The sequence below is a fragment of the Thunnus maccoyii genome, chromosome 22 (genome assembly GCF_910596095.1).
Source record: "Thunnus maccoyii chromosome 22, fThuMac1.1, whole genome shotgun sequence".
NCBI classification, from domain to species: Eukaryota; Metazoa; Chordata; class Actinopteri; order Scombriformes; family Scombridae; genus Thunnus; species Thunnus maccoyii.
This window is the reverse complement of record NC_056554.1, coordinates 2,377,191-2,394,874: the sequence shown is the minus strand read 5'-3', so window position 1 is coordinate 2,394,874 and position 17,684 is coordinate 2,377,191. Positions and strand designations below refer to the sequence as shown.

The following is a 17,684-nucleotide window of genomic DNA, read 5'->3' as shown; positions in this document are numbered from 1 at the left end:
GTAACGCCCAACTTCCTGGACTGTCTGCAGGTTACACCAACCTCTGAGGTGAAGTCTAGGTTGGACCACAGACCTGATTTACCATCTGGAAGCTGGACAGCAGGCAAACCTCACTGAAACATTTCCCAGTGACGAGACTAAAATACTTCATTAGAAGTCTCTGACAGTCTTTAAATCTTAAGCAATAAGATCCTCAAAAGAAAAAAAAAACAATGGATGCATTGGCACATTAGCAAAAATGACACAAAAATACTGAGTCTAATGCACAAGCACAGTCTGAAAGGTTAGCCTTGTGTTGCATATAAATCATTAGAGGAACTAATCTGCACCAAAGCAACAAAGCTTCATTTCCTGAAGCAAAACATGCATCTTTTCCTACAGAATGACAAGAATGTCAGCACGTATCCTACAGGCCAGTCCTTTTTATTTACTGGGGCTAGTTATCAAACCTCAATACTTCTTCGGTACAAAAACTGTCAAGTCCTGAAAACTGGCATTGAACATCTAATCAGATTTGTAATCTTGTTTGTTGATCTTGTTTATATCGGATTCAGTAGTTTCATATTTTTATCAGAATTCTGTCAATTTTAAACTGTAATTTATTTCAACCAAGTTCTTGTATTCTACAGATGCTTGTGTTTAGACATTTAACATCTCAGAACTTTGGCTTAAATAAAAATAAACAAAACAGGTTTTATGAAACCCATGTTAATATTTAATTTAGCAAAGAGACAGGAAGCATTAGAGGAGATTAAAGGGTACGAAATGATCCCCAGTCTGGAATCGAACAATGGATGTTGTGGTGATGTGGTATGTGCCTTAACACGTAGGTTACCAGGGCACACTGATTCAAAAAGTAAGGTATCAAATAAGTTTTGTTCTGGCATCAGCACCAGAACTCAAGTATTGTACCAGCACAAGTACTGAAAAACCTCAAATGATACCCAGCCCTACTATTGACTGCGTCTGTTTACTGTATAATATAATCTACAGTACCAGTCAAAAGTTTGGGAACACTTTCTCATTCAAGTGAATGGGAAGGTGTGTATATAATCAAATTTTACACATCAATTTCCAGGACTATTTGGTTGAAACATACTACAATGTAAAGATGGAGTCAGAAACTAGAATTCTCCTGAGCACATTCCTAGAAACTGTGCAGATTAAGCAAATATAATCAATAAAGCATCAAAACCCAAAGGCTTGTCTTCAATAAATACTATGTCTGATGCCAAGACAACAGCATAGATAACATATTAGATCTTATTAAAGAAAAGGAGACTAAATCAGATTCTATTCTTTTCAAGTTTGGCCAAACCTTCCACGCTAGCAAAAACACAAAATAACGTGTTACTCAGATTTCAGTTGGATCACTGTATATCTGGTTGTTCTGAGCAGAGCTTTTCCTTTAGACTTTCCTTTAGAATTTTTCACTTGATAATCAAACACAGACCAATACTGTACTAGGCAAAATAAAATGCTAATCAGTGCATGCTTCCATTGACTTTATCTGAATAAATTTAAGAGTTTCTGACTAAATTACCTAATTAAACGAGTACCAGAAACTCTGATACACAATGATAATTTATTGCTGCTCATTTAGCAGCATAACTTTAATGTTTTTTGTAAAGTAGAGGAAGGAGAAACAGGTACCCCAACTTCAAAGTGTATCTGAAAAATCTGTTTCCATCATCCATCCTTTATGATGTTATGGTGACATGGCCTCAGCCTAGCATCTGAATTCTTGAATAACTGCAGAGCCCAGGAGGTGTCACAGGAATAAAACACTCAGTAGTGCCCCCAATTTAATAATTTGTGCTCTCCGATTTATATATATATATATATATATATATATATATATATATATATATATATATATATATATATATATATATATATATATATATATATATATATATATATATATATATATATATGTATGTATAAAGCTACTGTTTATTTTTCATTAAAGAATGGCTTTGCAGCTTCTTAGCGTTCTCAGTGTCTCACGCTAAAAATCACTATTAAATCGAAAGCATGAATTATTCATTTGAGAGCATGAATTATCAAATCCTGTTTTGTTTTGGTTTTTTTACATGACACCCATGCTCTGTAAATAACCACATTTAAGGGCTCCTTGTCTAAAATATTTGCGTTTATGTTATAAAATAACAATCTGATGTATTAAACTGTAAGCTGATATATTGTTGTTGAACTTTTCACTGGTATTGGCCTCAGGCTATAGTGATGACTATCTAGGATTATCTCTTTTGGTAACCTGTTCTTTGTCTGTTCTGCTATGCTTGGTATTAATACTGGTGCTAACTACCCAGATTTATTGTTAACTTGTCAATGTACAGTATGTGTAAATGTGTAACATATGAGAGGTTCCATGTCAGGGCTGCAGGTTAAATCTTATCAGTCCACAATGCAGCTGCTAAAAGGATATGATATGTATTTCAATAAAAATGTGTGAATTACCATTTCAGTGCACCTGAGCAGGCAGGCCAGATACACTGGGTATGTGGGAAAGCCTGCAGGGGTACGGGCAGACTAACATCACATGAGAAATGAGTTGGTGTGCCGGACAGAGCCCTGAACCTTCTCTGATCCTGCTGGGGGCTGAAGTGGCTCGGAGTCTCGGTGGCAGATTGCACAGGGCAGCGGCGAGCAGACGGTCAACAATGGGCACCAGTGTGCATCCTCCATTAATCCTGCAGCATTTACAGTTACCCAGCAGTGCCAGGCCCAGCGACCAATGGCGGGCCAGACTGCCAGGCCAACGGCGCCACCCTGCTGCCCTCAACACATTCATCTTCCCACCAGGGAAGTTCAGGCCGCCAGACAGACACAGACAGCAGAGACAGCGATGAAGACAGAATGAGAAAGAAAAGAACAATGAAAGGAGAGAAAGAAATTGGGGATAGAGACATGGAGAGAGCGAAGAAAAGAAAAAAGGAGGAGAGGGTGTCAGGGAGTGTAGAGAGAAACGTGGAGAGCAGGAGGGAGGAAGGGAAACATGAAGGAAAAAAGGAAAAGAAAAAAGACAAAGCAGCTCAGTCTTTTTATCACCCGCTGTAACTGATTAAGGAGGCCCCAGGATCTTGGCAGAGGTGCAGAGCTGAGGCTGGAGGAAGAGGAGGGGGCTCCATCCAGACTCCAGCAGGAGCACAGCCCTATACTTTATCCAACCAGTTAGACTGATCTGTACCACAGAGAACTGTCCACACTCTGACTGGTGACTGTATCGTTTGCATTGTCTAATCGCGGCTGTTCTCTGTTGCACTGAAAAAGCCACAAAATACCTTTTGGTCATGATAACACTGTACTCACATAATAATTGCTGAGATTTGGTATCACAAAAAAATCATGAGCAGTCAGCAAGCAGCAACTACCGCGACTTGAGACTGAAGTCAATGCAGAAGTACCACCAACGGCCACTAGATGCTCCGACTGACTCCCATTCAAAAAGCCTCAACTTCTCTAGAAATACTAAGCCAATCATTTTTTCAACGAGTCATTATGGTCTCAATCTCTAACCTCAGGCCCTCTAATAAGTGCGCTGGTGGTCATTTTGGAAATTATTGCTCCGTTAATAAGATTTGAAGACTTATAGTATATTTGATGTCTGCCATGTGGGCGATGATTGACAGTTGGCTCACCTGCTGCTTTCCCCAGCTCCGGGACTCACACTGAGTCGGACTATTGTCACAATATTTCACTAAGTTTAATGTTACTTGATAATGATACCTGCACCTGTTAGCACAATTTAGTTAAAGCAGCTAACAATAGCCCACGTGTACAGCGCTTGGTGCTTCCAGTAAGCTAGCGTTAGCTTGGGTGTTAGGTAGCAGGGCGTGTTTCTAGACCGTGAAAGGCAACAACCCACACTCCTTATCTGGAGGCTCCTGGCTCCAAACGGAAAAGATGGCGCTGACAATAACCTGCAACTCTGGGCTTCAAATCGGCTCCAATGAAACCAACGGGTGACGTCTCACCACGCCACGTCCACCTTTATATAAAGTCTACGGCAGTCAGATATTCAGATCTAGATTAGTTCTAAATGAGCCAACAGTTTATCCAGATCATCTATACCGCTTTATTTGGAGGTCAAACCAAAAGTGAGAGCACCTGTGATAAAATCCATCATGACACAGAAAAACAGTGTTGAGAGAGGAGTTGTGTTATGTAGCGCAACAAGCTAGTGAAGTTGTAAACTGATTTGTTGTGTGTATCCTTGAGGTCTAACAAATGCCAAGTTTTTTAAATCCTGGATTTTATACACACATTTTTACTAGCTTACCATCTTCAATGTGTTTGTTGGTGCGTTTCTTGGCGATTTATAACCACCTGTAGATCAAATTCCTAATCTACTTAGATTTCCTAGCAATTATGGGCCACTCCAGTAATTTAAAACAGTCTTAATATGGAAAAACCAGTCAACCAATTACCATACTGATTACCATAACTGATTCTGAACATTCTGGCCATGAATATGCAATTTGGTCTTAATAACATGGATTCTAAGCCCTACTTTTTAGTGGAGGAGGTAGGGTTGACTTATCAAGGGCATCCTCCCACCAATCTCCCAGCAAGTCCAACCAGACTTCCTCCTATCAGCTGCATCTAGATTAAGTTGAGAGCCAATGTCTTTAACCACCCCCAACAGGCACATGTCTGCTTGCATCATTCCACATAATATCTATGTATCAGTCAACAGCCCAGTCTCTAAAGCTGGGGTGTTTAACTTTAAGAGGTAGTACCATCGGGGAAGATCACGATTTTTTTACTCATGAATGATATAGAACAATAGTCAAAAACAAGCGTATAGATAGTTCATTTTTATACCAGACATGCAGGACAAACAACTCACAGAGACAACAAGCGAAGGCACTGTGTGTATGACAAAGACTGACCTGATAGAGTAAGGACAAGTAAAGTGTGTTTCTCTCTCTCTCTGGTCTGCCTGCGTCTGTAGCAGCCGTCCAATCACCTTTATCAGCCCCTGGACATTTCTGTTCACACCAAGTCAAAAACAGAACACAGAGGATGTCAGACTCCAACACACACACAGAAAAAAAATAAACAAATTTGCAGAAAATGGTTCTGTTCACTTTCTTTCTGAGAGTGAGATGAGAAGATTAATATAAACCACATCCTGACTCCAGTTCTGTACTTAACACATAAATATAAAGGTTACATATTACTTTTTTTACTCTAACAGGCAAGAGAGCCGTTCAAGTTTCTGAAAACAAGGAATCAGGTTATGACTGATATGTATGGACTTTGTTTAAAAATGGAATGCAGTTAACACAACAATTGACATGTTTCGAGCTGCATCTAACGATTATTTTCACTATCAATTTATCTGTTATTTTACTGATTAATCAATTAGTTGTTTGTTCTATATAATGTCAGAAAAAGTGCAAAAAATGTCAGTTGCTGTTTCCCAAAGCCCAAGATGCCACCTAAATGTCTTGTTTTGCTCCCAAACAACAGTCCACAGCCCAAAGATATTTAGTTTAATATTACAATGAAATAAAGAAATAAAGACAATCATGTTTAAAATGGTTGGCGATTAATTTAATAGTTGCCAACGAATCGATGAACCAACGAATCGATGAACCAACTCATCGTTGCAGCTCTAGACCTGTTATCACCTTAGAAAATGGTTATGGCAAATGGGTTGATGAGAAAACAGTAAACTTGTAGATCGAAAACAAAACAATAAGCTGAAAGAGACTAAAATGCGGGTGATAATTCTCTGTGGATTCATCGTGAGTCTCCTCCTTTCACATTACATATGGCCATAGTCATAGTCACATTTTAACATATACATCTTCATTATTGCGGCAAGTAAAAAAGGATTGTGAGAATCTTTTGTCCAACCAATCATTGGCAGATGACGCTCAAAGGTCATTTCCCACGCTGACTCAACATTTTCTATATACTGTAAGATGTGTCATATTATGTTGGATAGAAAAGGTCACTTTGCAGTCAGACTTCCATCTCCTGCTCTGACGCTTGGCACATGACAAGAATTAATGGATCACAGTCAGCAGAGGTGGCAAGGACAATGTGGCAGTCACCTCTTACTGAGGGCTGCTTCTACGTTGAGTTGCTGTGTTATCTACATACTCTACAGATAGTACAAGTAGAGAATGTACTGAGCGCTGGCCTGCCAGTACGGTTTGTAAGCTATTTTTAGATTTAGTCCTGAGATCCAATGTTATATAATGTAAGAGCTGTGTCAAATTTGTTCACCTTTAACCTGTTTTTGTCCATATTTTAGTCAAAGTAAACCAGGAACATTCAAATCTAGCTTTAATTGATGAAACACTTGACATATTAGCCAAATGATTTAAATAATTATTGAAATGTCAGCCTAGTTCTAATATCTGTGGACTTTAATTTCCTCTCCTCTATTAATCAACAAAAATAAAGAGATTCACAGTTCACAGGCTCAAAAAATATATTTGCTTGTATCAATGCCTTGCCTGCATCATGTGCCTATAAGACTTGTTTTTTAAGTGGCTTAAACGAGTTTAGTCATAGATTAAATTCCTTCATTTGTTTCTTCAGCTGGATGTTGTTTTCTTCTCTTCTCATCTTCATCTGCTGAAGGAGGGGAGTCTCTGTGCTCACACATTAAATCTCAGCTTAACACATGCACATATGAGCATGATTTGTGACATCACAACTAGGCTAGGTGGTCCAACATGCAACTTGTGTGATGTGGAAACTTTGGACTTTTCAGTGAAGTAAGAGACATCTTGTGTCCAGCAGTTAAACTAAAATGTTTCCAGATTCATAGATTCTGTATTTTTCAATGAGGGAGAGGGAGTGTATGTTATTATAAGAATTTTTAACTTGGTAATTGATTTTTTTTTTGTGAGAAACACAAATTATTATTATTAAAATCAGAGTATTTGTACATGACTGGAGGGCATTTCTAGATTTCACTGAAGGATTCTCTTACTGATACATGTTGGACCAACCATCTGCATAATGATGTCAGATGCTTCTGTTGTAACATCACAAGAAGGTGCATCTCAACTGTTGAATGCACTGATGTTTCACTGGATATATGAGTAAATTATTGTGGTACTGAGCTGACAGGATTCTTCTGAAAAAGTGAATTTTGAGGAACTTTACGGTAGACTACAGAAGCATATAAAAGCACTGTTATCTGTGAATCATACAGCATCTACATACAACAATCATACAACAATTTTTTCTCAAAAGTATGACAAAAATATTAAAATCAACTGCAAACAACTGGCTCTAACTGCAGTAAGATTTACAGTCATATCAGATTAGCAGATATAATATGACAATATGTATAGCCTCTGATTTTCTGTACTATTTTTGATTACCCTTCATACAGTCTCTGGTATTTTGTAGTTGTTTTTTTAAAAACACATACTCGCCATAATCCACTACCTTAAACAATGAGTTATGATTAGGCATGATTATATGACTGAGACAAGCTACAGTATGAGTGTGTTTTGTGTACCTGGCAGAGGGCAGGAGGTTGAGGACTCTGTTGAGGACGTAGTGCAGGTCTGCATGGCCCTGGTCCACCAGCAGCACCATGGCGTCACAGCAGGCTGAACGCACCGGAGCACAGTCACTGCAGCACTGCTGCCACAGAGCCTCCAGTGCTGGGCCCTGATACACACCACCAACACAATCAACCAAGGTGTTAACTTATTCAGCTTTGGAAACAATGCAAGTGACTGGTACTGTAAAACACTCACACCACTGCTGTCAGTGTGTGTTTCCAGATGTTGGGGAGTACTGCTGCATGTGTAAAAAAGTAGCATAAAGCCTTTTGTGTCTCTAGACAGAGCTGTGTGAAATCTGATAAATTGCCTCAAGTGATGTCACTTGAGTCAGTGTCGGTTGAGGCTGAAGCAGTTTGAAAAGTAAAAAAATCTGGGGGTGTGAAGTTGGAAAGAAGTGAGGTTAGCAGACCTCTCTGGCCCACTTCTCATCTCTGCCGAAGGCTAGCAGCACCAGGCTACATTAGCTGCTACTAGCATAAATACACCCAAAACTCCGACTGAACTGTCAGCAGTGAAGTTGCATTGTGGGTAATGTAGGCACCAGATTTTGACAAGAAGAGACATCTTCTCTGCTGCATCATCTTTTGTGCTTTAAGGTCCAATGACAAAGGCGCTATTACTTTTTCAACAAGAAGTTAATAATAACTTCAACCAATCAACGTCACCCTTCTCTCCCTGACTGATCCCATTGGTTTACACTTCTGAATGACCTCCTATGGCATTACGTCATACCCAAACATGCTGATACAACAGGAAATGCTTCACATTAGTGAGTATGGGGACTTTAATTCTGAAAAAAACATTATTTTGAAGGAGCTGACCTGTGTGGAGGACTCTGTAATTTGCCCATTTTGCCCCTTCTCCTTTAGCACAGCAGCAACAAGATTTCTCACTGTCTGGAAAACAAAAAGCAGGTCAACATGTACATTTTAGCTCAAAGTAAGGTATTGGTTTTCAAGGGGATCATGACTGGAATAGAAGACGGAAAAAAAATTTACTCCCATGTCACCCTCTTGTTTGGCCATGAGTCAGCAGCTCACCTGGGCTTGTATGACGGGGCTCGGGAAATCAAACTGTGTCTTCAAACTCTCCGTCATGTCTGCCAGTCATGCCTGAGAACAGGAGGAAGCTACATTAGAACAAGCTTGCAAAACTTAATGAGAGTAAACAGTGTGAGCAGTATCGTTTCTGTTCTTTGACTTACAGGAACATCATGTTTTGTTCAGTATGACAGAAAACTGAGTTTCAGAGAGGAGGCTTGGTGGTACCCTCCTATTTAACTCAAGAATATCACATGTCAGCACACGGTGAAGTCAGCTTTTGAAACAAAAGCTAAGTGAAGCAGCCACCTGTTGCTTCAGAGCACTAATGGAGCACAAAGATTCCACAGAGAAGCACTGCTTGGAGGTATTCAGGGTCTGACCCTTTGAAAGCTGATTCCCGCTCTGTGTTATCAAATTATTGGCCTAAAGCCGTGACATAATTTTGCATTAAATTATTCACAGGTCATCAGTATACTCCATCCCCCACTCATCTACCCACAGGTTGCATCGCAGAGTGGCCCAGCTCAGGTTGTCTCATTAGACCTGACAATATGCTGTGCAGGTGCTGACCACCAGCTGTCTGAGGCCTGCTACAACACAGCTGCTCACCAGCTACAGCATGTTCGTTTTTATCAAAAGGACTATCTGGCAGTCCACCACAACGTGTATGAGGGTGATTACTACTGTATGAAACATTCATGGTCCCAAGAGGACTCCTACTGACTTTGGTGATGTCCTTCCTGACTTATCCTCCTATGTAAGGTTGAAATTTGTGTTCAGAGTGAAATATCTCAACAGTAGTGCCACCATGATCTTGATTTTTTTTTGTTCTTTATTAAAACATCTCAACAACTATTGGATGGATTGCTGTAAAATCGGGTTCACACAATAATGGTCCTCACAGGATGAATTGTAATGACTTGGATCTTCTGGATTTTCATCTAGCGCCATCATCTGGTCATTTTGATCATTCCCATCAGCCTCAGCTGTACTTTGTGTTTAGTGTTAACTAGCAAATGTTAATATGCTAGCAGGCTAAACCAACACATTGCTGAGGTGCGCAATTATATCAAGAACAGCCTCACAGAGCTGCTAGCATGGCTGTAGACTCGTAGTCTTGTTGGGTTTTGAATAGAGCTGGGTATCAAACTACCAAGTACTTTTTTGGTACTGACCAACAACAATAACTGCAGTGGTAATAATATTCTAATATTTTGATAGGACGTTTTAAGGAAAGATCTTTGTAATTTAAGTTGATCAGCAGCTTCTAACGGCAGCGTGAGGCATGTTTGATTAAAGTTTACCAGACTATTATGTAAAGATCTTTTTAATAGTGCTGAAAAGATGAGTCAATTAATAAATTAGTCAACAGAAAATTAAAGGTTCCCTTAGATTTTTCATGTAAACAAACACAGTTATGTTTACACTGCGTTATGTAACATATTGCTTATATCCTTGAGGCCGAATACACAGTGGAATACATTTCCTTCCTCTACTAGAATCCACCGTCCTTTCTTTTTTGATGATTTTGATTTTGTTTACATCTGTGTTTACATTTTCAATCTTTTTTCCTTGTCTTTACTGGCACATTACTATGTGCATTACTGTAATATGGTGAAACCTGCAGCAAGACTGTATACTGCATCACCCACATACTCATACAGGACTTTCTTGAACGGGGACCCGCTCATCAAAACTTTGCTCCATAGCACCTCTAGTGGTCAAAAATTCCACAGGGTGGAACTTTTTAAAAAACGGATAATAAAGGATTTGCTTTTTTTCCCCCATCACTGTAAACTGAATATCTTTGAGTTTTAGTCTGTTGGTTGTACAATAAAGCAATCTGAAGATGTCATCTGACACTCTGGGGAACATTGATGGACCTTTTTCACTATTTTTTGATATTTTACAGACTTAAGCAAGAATTAATCATTTGAGGGGCAAAAAACAGATGAACTTACAAATGATAGTGCTAATGTCAGTAATCATTTAAAACATGGAAGAAGTCTTTCTCTTGACACATTGTCAAAAAACACACACAAAAAACAGGGCTGTGCGATATGACGATATATATTGTGTGATGATAGAAAAACATCTGTCGTTTCATATTATGCTCTATTGTTTATTTCGTTGTGTCACAAATCACACTCTTTACAATAGTGTTTTTCATCATTTGGAGTCTGTCGATCTATTGCATGGATTACATTAATAAATTACTCTTCTTGGCTTCTTACTCACAAAGTTTTTGCACTTACAGTAACGTAACGAGTGTAGTTATTGAGTACTTGGTTCTCCTCTGCTCCGCTGTGTGACCTTACTGTAAGTGCAATAAAAGCAAGTAAAAAGCCAAGAAGAGTCATTTCATCCAGAGGGGTGGGGGTGGTGGCTGAGGACACGGACCAGAAAATGCGCTATATCGCTATATGTATCGTTTCAGGATATAAAATGACCTGTATCGTGATATGAGATTTTGGTCATATTGCACAGCCCTACAGAAGTTTGACTGGCCATTATCTACAAATAACAAACTCATAAATTACCTTAAGGTTAAGTAATAAAAGATATATACAACAAAAAAGTTTTATTCCTAACTGAATATTTTAGTCTCTTTTCCCTCCAACTTTTGTCTTTAAACAATATGTGTAAACTGATATATTGGTCTAACATTACTATAAACACAGGGAATATGAGCCTCATGTAGCCTAACTCCCTGCCACCCCCTCCCCAAACACAGACACCCAACCCAACCCCACTGTTATCTAACTGATAAGCCAGGCTGCTTTGCTGTACTGTCCACCACCCTGTTCCTGCACACTCAACACCGGCTCTCACTGCCACACAGCTTCCTGACTACAGAAACAGGTAAGTCAGCAGCACCTGCTGCTATCCAGCTATACTCCCAACAGACTTTATCAAGCGCTTATTGATGTTCATAGAGAATATGCCAGTTTTATTATGACATATCTAGCCTGCATGTCACTACTTGTATATCTAGCAAAGTTGAGCTTCATAGTCTTTAAAATGAGCTATCACTTTGTGGAGTTTGACAAGGACGTGGGTGGTAGAAGTTTACTTTTCAGTGAAACTGAATGACAACAACTCATCCTCGTCATTTGTCACATTTTAGGTGATAGCTATCATTTAGAAGTGCCTGGCTTTTTCTCTAATTTAAAGACTCTCAATGGTCAGCTAAACTTTCAAGAGTTTGTACACCAAACTGTTCCAGTGGTTTCTACTGCATATTTACCTTACAGCAAAACAATATAGGCTGGCCTGTACTGCTAGGTCTGCATTAGCAATAGAAGAGAGGACAAAGCATGAACAGTGTTGAGCCAACAGTGCTTTAGAAATGACACCACTGAGGCTTTACTGTGTGACACTCGCTGGTGCAAACTGCACATGCCAGACAGGCACATGGGATTTTTTTAGTGGCCTTTCAGGTGGCACGACACACACCCTTTCACGGCCATGTTGGAAGGCCTGAAATCATCATAGCCACACAGAATGCAGCCAGATGCCTGTATTCCTCAACATGTGACACAGCTGTTAATAAAACTGGTTGGTTATGTGCTAGTTTTGACTGACAATCATTCCATCATTTTATATCATTTATCATGCTTTAAAATAATCAACAGAAACAGAAAGTTGTTCAATAGCAAATGTGATGATAACCGTAGTCATTTATTAACATTTTCTGGTTTAAGCTTTTGAAATGTTTTGCTGCTTTTCTCTATTTTGTTTAAATGTAAATGAATTATTTGGGGGTTTTGTGTCGTTGGTTGGTCACAACGAGCAATTTAATGATGTCATCGTGGGTTCTGGGATACTGTGCTGAGCGTTTTTTCAGTATTTTTGACATTTATAAAAGTGTGAAAAAAATATAGAGCTGCAACAAGTAGTAGATTAATCGATTAGCTGATCGATAGAAAATTAAACGCCAATGATTTTGGTAACTGATTAGCCATTATTTCTCAAGAAATAATGCCAAATATGCACTGGTTCCAGCTTCTTAAATGTGAGAATTGTATACATTTGTTTGTCAAATATGATAGTAAGCTGAATATTTTGGGATTTTGGACTGTTGGTTGAATAAAACAATCTCAATATGTTAACTCAGGATTTATTTAACCAACAGGTTTTGGCAAAGGGCCGTCAGACTGGGTAAAAGCACAACCAATATATTCATCACAAGATACCTGAATCTTATTCAATGAGAACTAGAAACATAGATGGCCGGCCTCTGCTGCTTCCGACATAGAAACTTCAAAATAAAAGTACACAAAACCTTACACAAATCAGCACACAGTCTCAAATCTGAAAAAGAAGGATGGAATTTAAGACCTAAGAGAATATTAAAAACTGCTAAACTCGATCAAAATGCCTAAAAAATTGATAATCAGTTCACAAGTCACGGTTGGTAATTAGGACACATACAAAACCTGAGACAAACCTGAGATGGAGAATATCTTTAAATCTGACAAATTAAAGGCACTCTGTGAAGTTTTTGACCACTAGTGGCGCTGTGGAGCAACATTCTCATGAGCAGGTCCTGGTGTTTTATATATCACATCAGTGCACAAAAACGTACAAGCACACACTCGAGGCTGTGGGTGACATTATACACACTTCTGCAGATGTTTTCACGCCATTGCACTGATCGACAATCGGTGGCGGTAACGCACCAAGAATTGTAGAAATACACCAGTAAAAAGCGAGAGGAAGACTGCTTGACAATCTCTATCTTTGTTGAACTAGTGGCATGCATATACAACAACTTGTATACTACAAACATAAAAAGACAAGGCCAGTCATATTCACATAGTTTCAAAGCTCTGATCCAAGAAAGTGTTTCTAAGCTGCACAAGAAGGCATCAGACTCCACCAGACCGCTGTTAGCTGATGCTACGCAGTCAAGTCATCTTACCATCAGAAATGGGTTTCCACAGGGGTCTATCCTTGGTCCATTGCTGTTTACATTATATATAAATAATTCTTCCTAATCAATACTCATTGTCCATTTTGATACAATTTTATATGGCCGGGGCTCCATCCCTGCCCAGGCCCTGACTCATCTTCAGTCTGCCTTTGATGCTTTCCAATTACCACTCATTAATCACAGGCTAGTTTTAAACGCAGATAAGACCAAGTACAAGGTATTCACCACCTCCACCAGTGACTCTGACTATCCTGCCATTAAAATTATAAATGGCAACCATATTACTCTTGCTGAGTCATACAAATACTTAGGAATTAGGCTTGACAGCAGACTATCATTCAAGATTCATATTCAACATTTGATTCAGAAATTAAAAATCAAACCAGCCTTCTTGATAAGAATCAAAGGTTGTCTGTCTTCCTCCAACTGTACAACTGTTGTGCAGTCAACCTTCATGTCTGTCCTTGACTATGGAGATATTCTGCATTGTCATGCTACCCCATCAACACTTCAGCAGTTAAACCCTGTGAATCATAGTGCGTTACGCTTTATTACAAATGACAAATGTCGCACCCATTGTTGTCTGTATCTCAAGGTTGGTTGGACTTCCTTACAGTCAAGAGGAAAAAACATCTCATGTTAATCATCTGTAAAGCTTCCAAACTACCTCACATCTCTTTTCTCATTTAAATCTAGTAACTTCAGAACACAATCCATTAACTTCTTAACCTTAGATATCCCTCATGTTCACACTAATGTTGGCAGAACTGGTTTCAGGTACTATGCACCTTTTAAATGGAACCAACTGCAAACTGCCCTCAAACTTGAGTCTTACATTCACCTTGGAGATTTTGAAGCTCTATTATCTGTTGCTTTTTATGATTCTTAGAACTGTTTTTATTGATTTCTTGTTTATTGTGTGGTGTTTCTGTCTGCTGATTGTGTTTTTGTCTTATGAATGTTTCTTGTTTTCAGGTCTCTCTTGGAAAAGAGATCTTACTCTCAATGAGACTGCCTGATTAAATAAAGATTTATTTTTTTTAAAATATGGAAAATATTACACTCCTCAGTATATCCTCTAGCTTTAACGACATTTGTTGCACTTTCTAGAACTCCACAGAGAAAAAACTTCACCATATGTCTACAAAAACATGTGCATGAATCAATAATCCAATGTCACAATTTTCTGTTGGGGTGAACTATTCCTTTAAGACATGCAAGTGGCCGGTGGCTAGTACATATGATTCTGTTATTTAGTCTACAAGATAAGTTAACTGAGCTGACTTTGATAAAACATTGTTTGGTAGTAGAACAGAGCTTAAGATAAATTAGAGTTGGGTACTGAACTACAATACTTCTTTGGTACTTTTTTTTGGTCAAATTTGCTAATTTAGACTTTCTTTTCTTTTTCTTTAGAGAACATTTAATTTTAGAGTGTTAGTCTTTTGATAAATGAAAAATGCATTAAATACTTCTCAAAGTGAGGTACTCAAAAAAGTATTGTTTTGGTATCTTTATCGAAACTCATATACTATGTTGTCATATGTATCAATCTGCCTAGGTAATATGAACTTGTAACACTACTGTACATGCAAAATAACATTTTTAATTGAAAATGTTTGATAGCTGTGAGAATGACTGGAAGTAATTTAGGTTAATGTGATACAACAAATAGTCTTTTTTTTAAAAAAACATTCAGCTGCACAGTCATTTTACAAAGTAACAGGACCACCAACATGGCTTTCAGAGCAAAACTAGCACTGCATAAACACAGAGCAAACTCTGATTGAGTAGTCCAAACCAAATATCCCAAAAAAAGTACTTGTGGTGTACTTTAACACTTGCACTATTGCTTACATACCCATGCATACGACATTTATTACTGCTGTTGTGATCATTATTATTATTATGATATCATGATTTGCTAGTCGTGCTCTACAGAGTATCACTCCAGACTGCAGATACTATCATCACCAGTTTATAGCACCTTCCTTACACACCATAAAACCTTTCTCAACGTTATGCATCCAGCAGGTTTTACATCAGCCAGCACACTGATGCTGCTACGTCACACTAGTCTAACCTTAATTTGACAGATAAAAACATGCCTTTTGGTTGAATATCTTTAAGCCGAATTAAAGTGTGCCTCCTGTTCTGTTGTTTTCAGCTTTCAGTGGCGTTTTGTGCATAATAGTGCTATTCTGATAGGTAAACGTGTTTAATTGATAGATTTCTGAATAGGGTTTGCTATACCTCTCAGGCTAGTCGTGGTCCTGATGCTGGCGACATGTCGCACATACTAAACCAGTTGTGGAAGCACTTTAGCTCGAATATTTATAAGATGAAAAGTTACAACAACCTGAACTAGTTGGTAATAATAATAATAAAGTGAAAGGCAAGAAACAAGCGAGCATATTAAGTTGTCTGCAGCTAACTGCATCGGCTAATAGCTACACTGGAGTTATCAACACAAGCTAAGGCTACACAAGCGGCGGTTTATATATAGTAATTAGGTGGACTGTACTTCCTCCTGCAGCAGGCTGAGTAACATTAATACATTTGCCTCCTCTATAAAACTAATAAAAGTTATACGTGTTGCTCACTGCTGTCAAACTTTACCTCATTCATCCAGCCTCCAGAAAAGCGCATGTAACTACGGCATGTATCGAGGGCCAAAATTGATAAGAGCGCAGCCTGGACACAAACAGATAATTATGAAACAGTGCATCCATCTTTGGTCAAAAATAATGTTTAAAACTTAATTGAGGCTTTAAATAACATGTTTACATATAGAAAGTTCAACTGAATATGGTTGGCTCCAGGAATTATAATTGTATCAGGGGTACTAAGGGGTTACAAGACTGAGACATGTGGACTGTATAGAAGTCAATGACTGCCAATATTAAAATGAAATTATTATTATTACCTTTATTTAATCATGTTAGTCCCATTGAGATTGAGGACTCATTTTCAAGAAAGACCTGAGTACATTTTAATACCATACAGAATACTGAAGAACAATAATCTACATATAATAGAATATCATAATAGAATAAATTAGAATACAGTAAAAGTAGCAAGGTATCATAATAAGTATTATGCTGAAAATTATTTGTCAGTGGAGATGGTAACAATCAAAATTCAGATTTAAATAGGTCAAAAGCTACAACTAATGATAATTTTCATTACCAATCATTGCTGATTATTCATTATTTGTTTTGGGGTTTTTTTTTTTCAATTAATCAATGAATTTTGTAGATATCAGATAATAGTTAAAGTGCCCATTTTAATTTTCCACTGCCAGGGGTGATGTCATCATATTGCTTGTTCGACCAATATGCCAAAACTCCAAAATATTCAGTTTTTGCTTGAAGAAATTAATAAATTAACAAAGAGTTGCTGATTAAATTTCTGGCAATTGACTAATTGATTAATCAACAAATTGATGCAGCTCTACAGAAATAGTGATTCATTCTCAAAAAAAAATTGAACATATTTTGATAATTTTTTGCTGCTGTGCATACATATATACGTACAGTCTGCAAGGGGAAATATGATTGTCAAAGAAATACACGTTGTGGATAGTTTTTTTTCCGAATAATAGGAGGATAAAGACCTATTATCAACCATTATAATTACATCTTTGCTTTAAAATAGCTGATAGAACTTGTCTTTCGGGTTTATCTGTTTAAAATCAGGTACAGACGATGTATTATTGCGTCACAATAAAATTTTAATCACACACGTCGTTCGTGAATGTTGGCGTTTGACGGCTTTAAACAAGTTTGTACGACACATATAAACTGCTAACACATGCTTCATTCGCCGGTTTCCCCCCGGGACCTGAAGGCAACATAATTACAGGAAGGCCACCTGATTGGAAGACTGTTCGTGTCTGCTGCTCTCTCATTGGCTTTTCCCGTCTCGTGCTCTGTATGCTGGCCCAGCGGGTGCATCGAGCTGCGCGTGCGCTCTACGCCTCAGCACCGTCAAGGTAGCCGCATTGAGCTGGAGAAGTAACGGAAAGGAGATGATTTTATGTTAAAAATAAAAGATTGGAGAGTAGTAGACAAGAAAAAAGAACATTGTACCACTGAGTGGTTTGGAATGAAGCTTTACTTGAACTACATTCCTCAG

General features: G+C 38.3%; 1 protein-coding gene across 2 annotated transcripts in view; it reads right to left on the bottom strand.

The window, feature by feature from the left end:
* Positions 1 to 16,251, bottom strand: part of focad (focadhesin) — a 55,343-nt gene extending 39,092 nt beyond the window's left edge. Inside the window, exons 1-5 of one of the 2 annotated variants that reach the window (XM_042401289.1) lie at positions 16,167 to 16,251; positions 8,609 to 8,680; positions 8,390 to 8,464; positions 7,517 to 7,671; positions 4,917 to 5,015 (exon numbers count right to left, since the gene is read on the bottom strand). In XM_042401289.1, coding sequence (XP_042257223.1) covers positions 4,917 to 5,015; positions 7,517 to 7,671; positions 8,390 to 8,464; positions 8,609 to 8,665 — 386 coding nt within the window. In that variant the 5' untranslated portion in view covers positions 8,666 to 8,680; positions 16,167 to 16,251. Of the gene's footprint in view, positions 1 to 4,916; positions 5,016 to 7,516; positions 7,672 to 8,389; positions 8,465 to 8,608; positions 8,681 to 15,800; positions 16,072 to 16,166 lie in introns of those variants that run through there. The other variant, XM_042401290.1, reaches the window with a different exon arrangement.
* Positions 16,252 to 17,684: the final 1,433 nt, after the last annotated feature.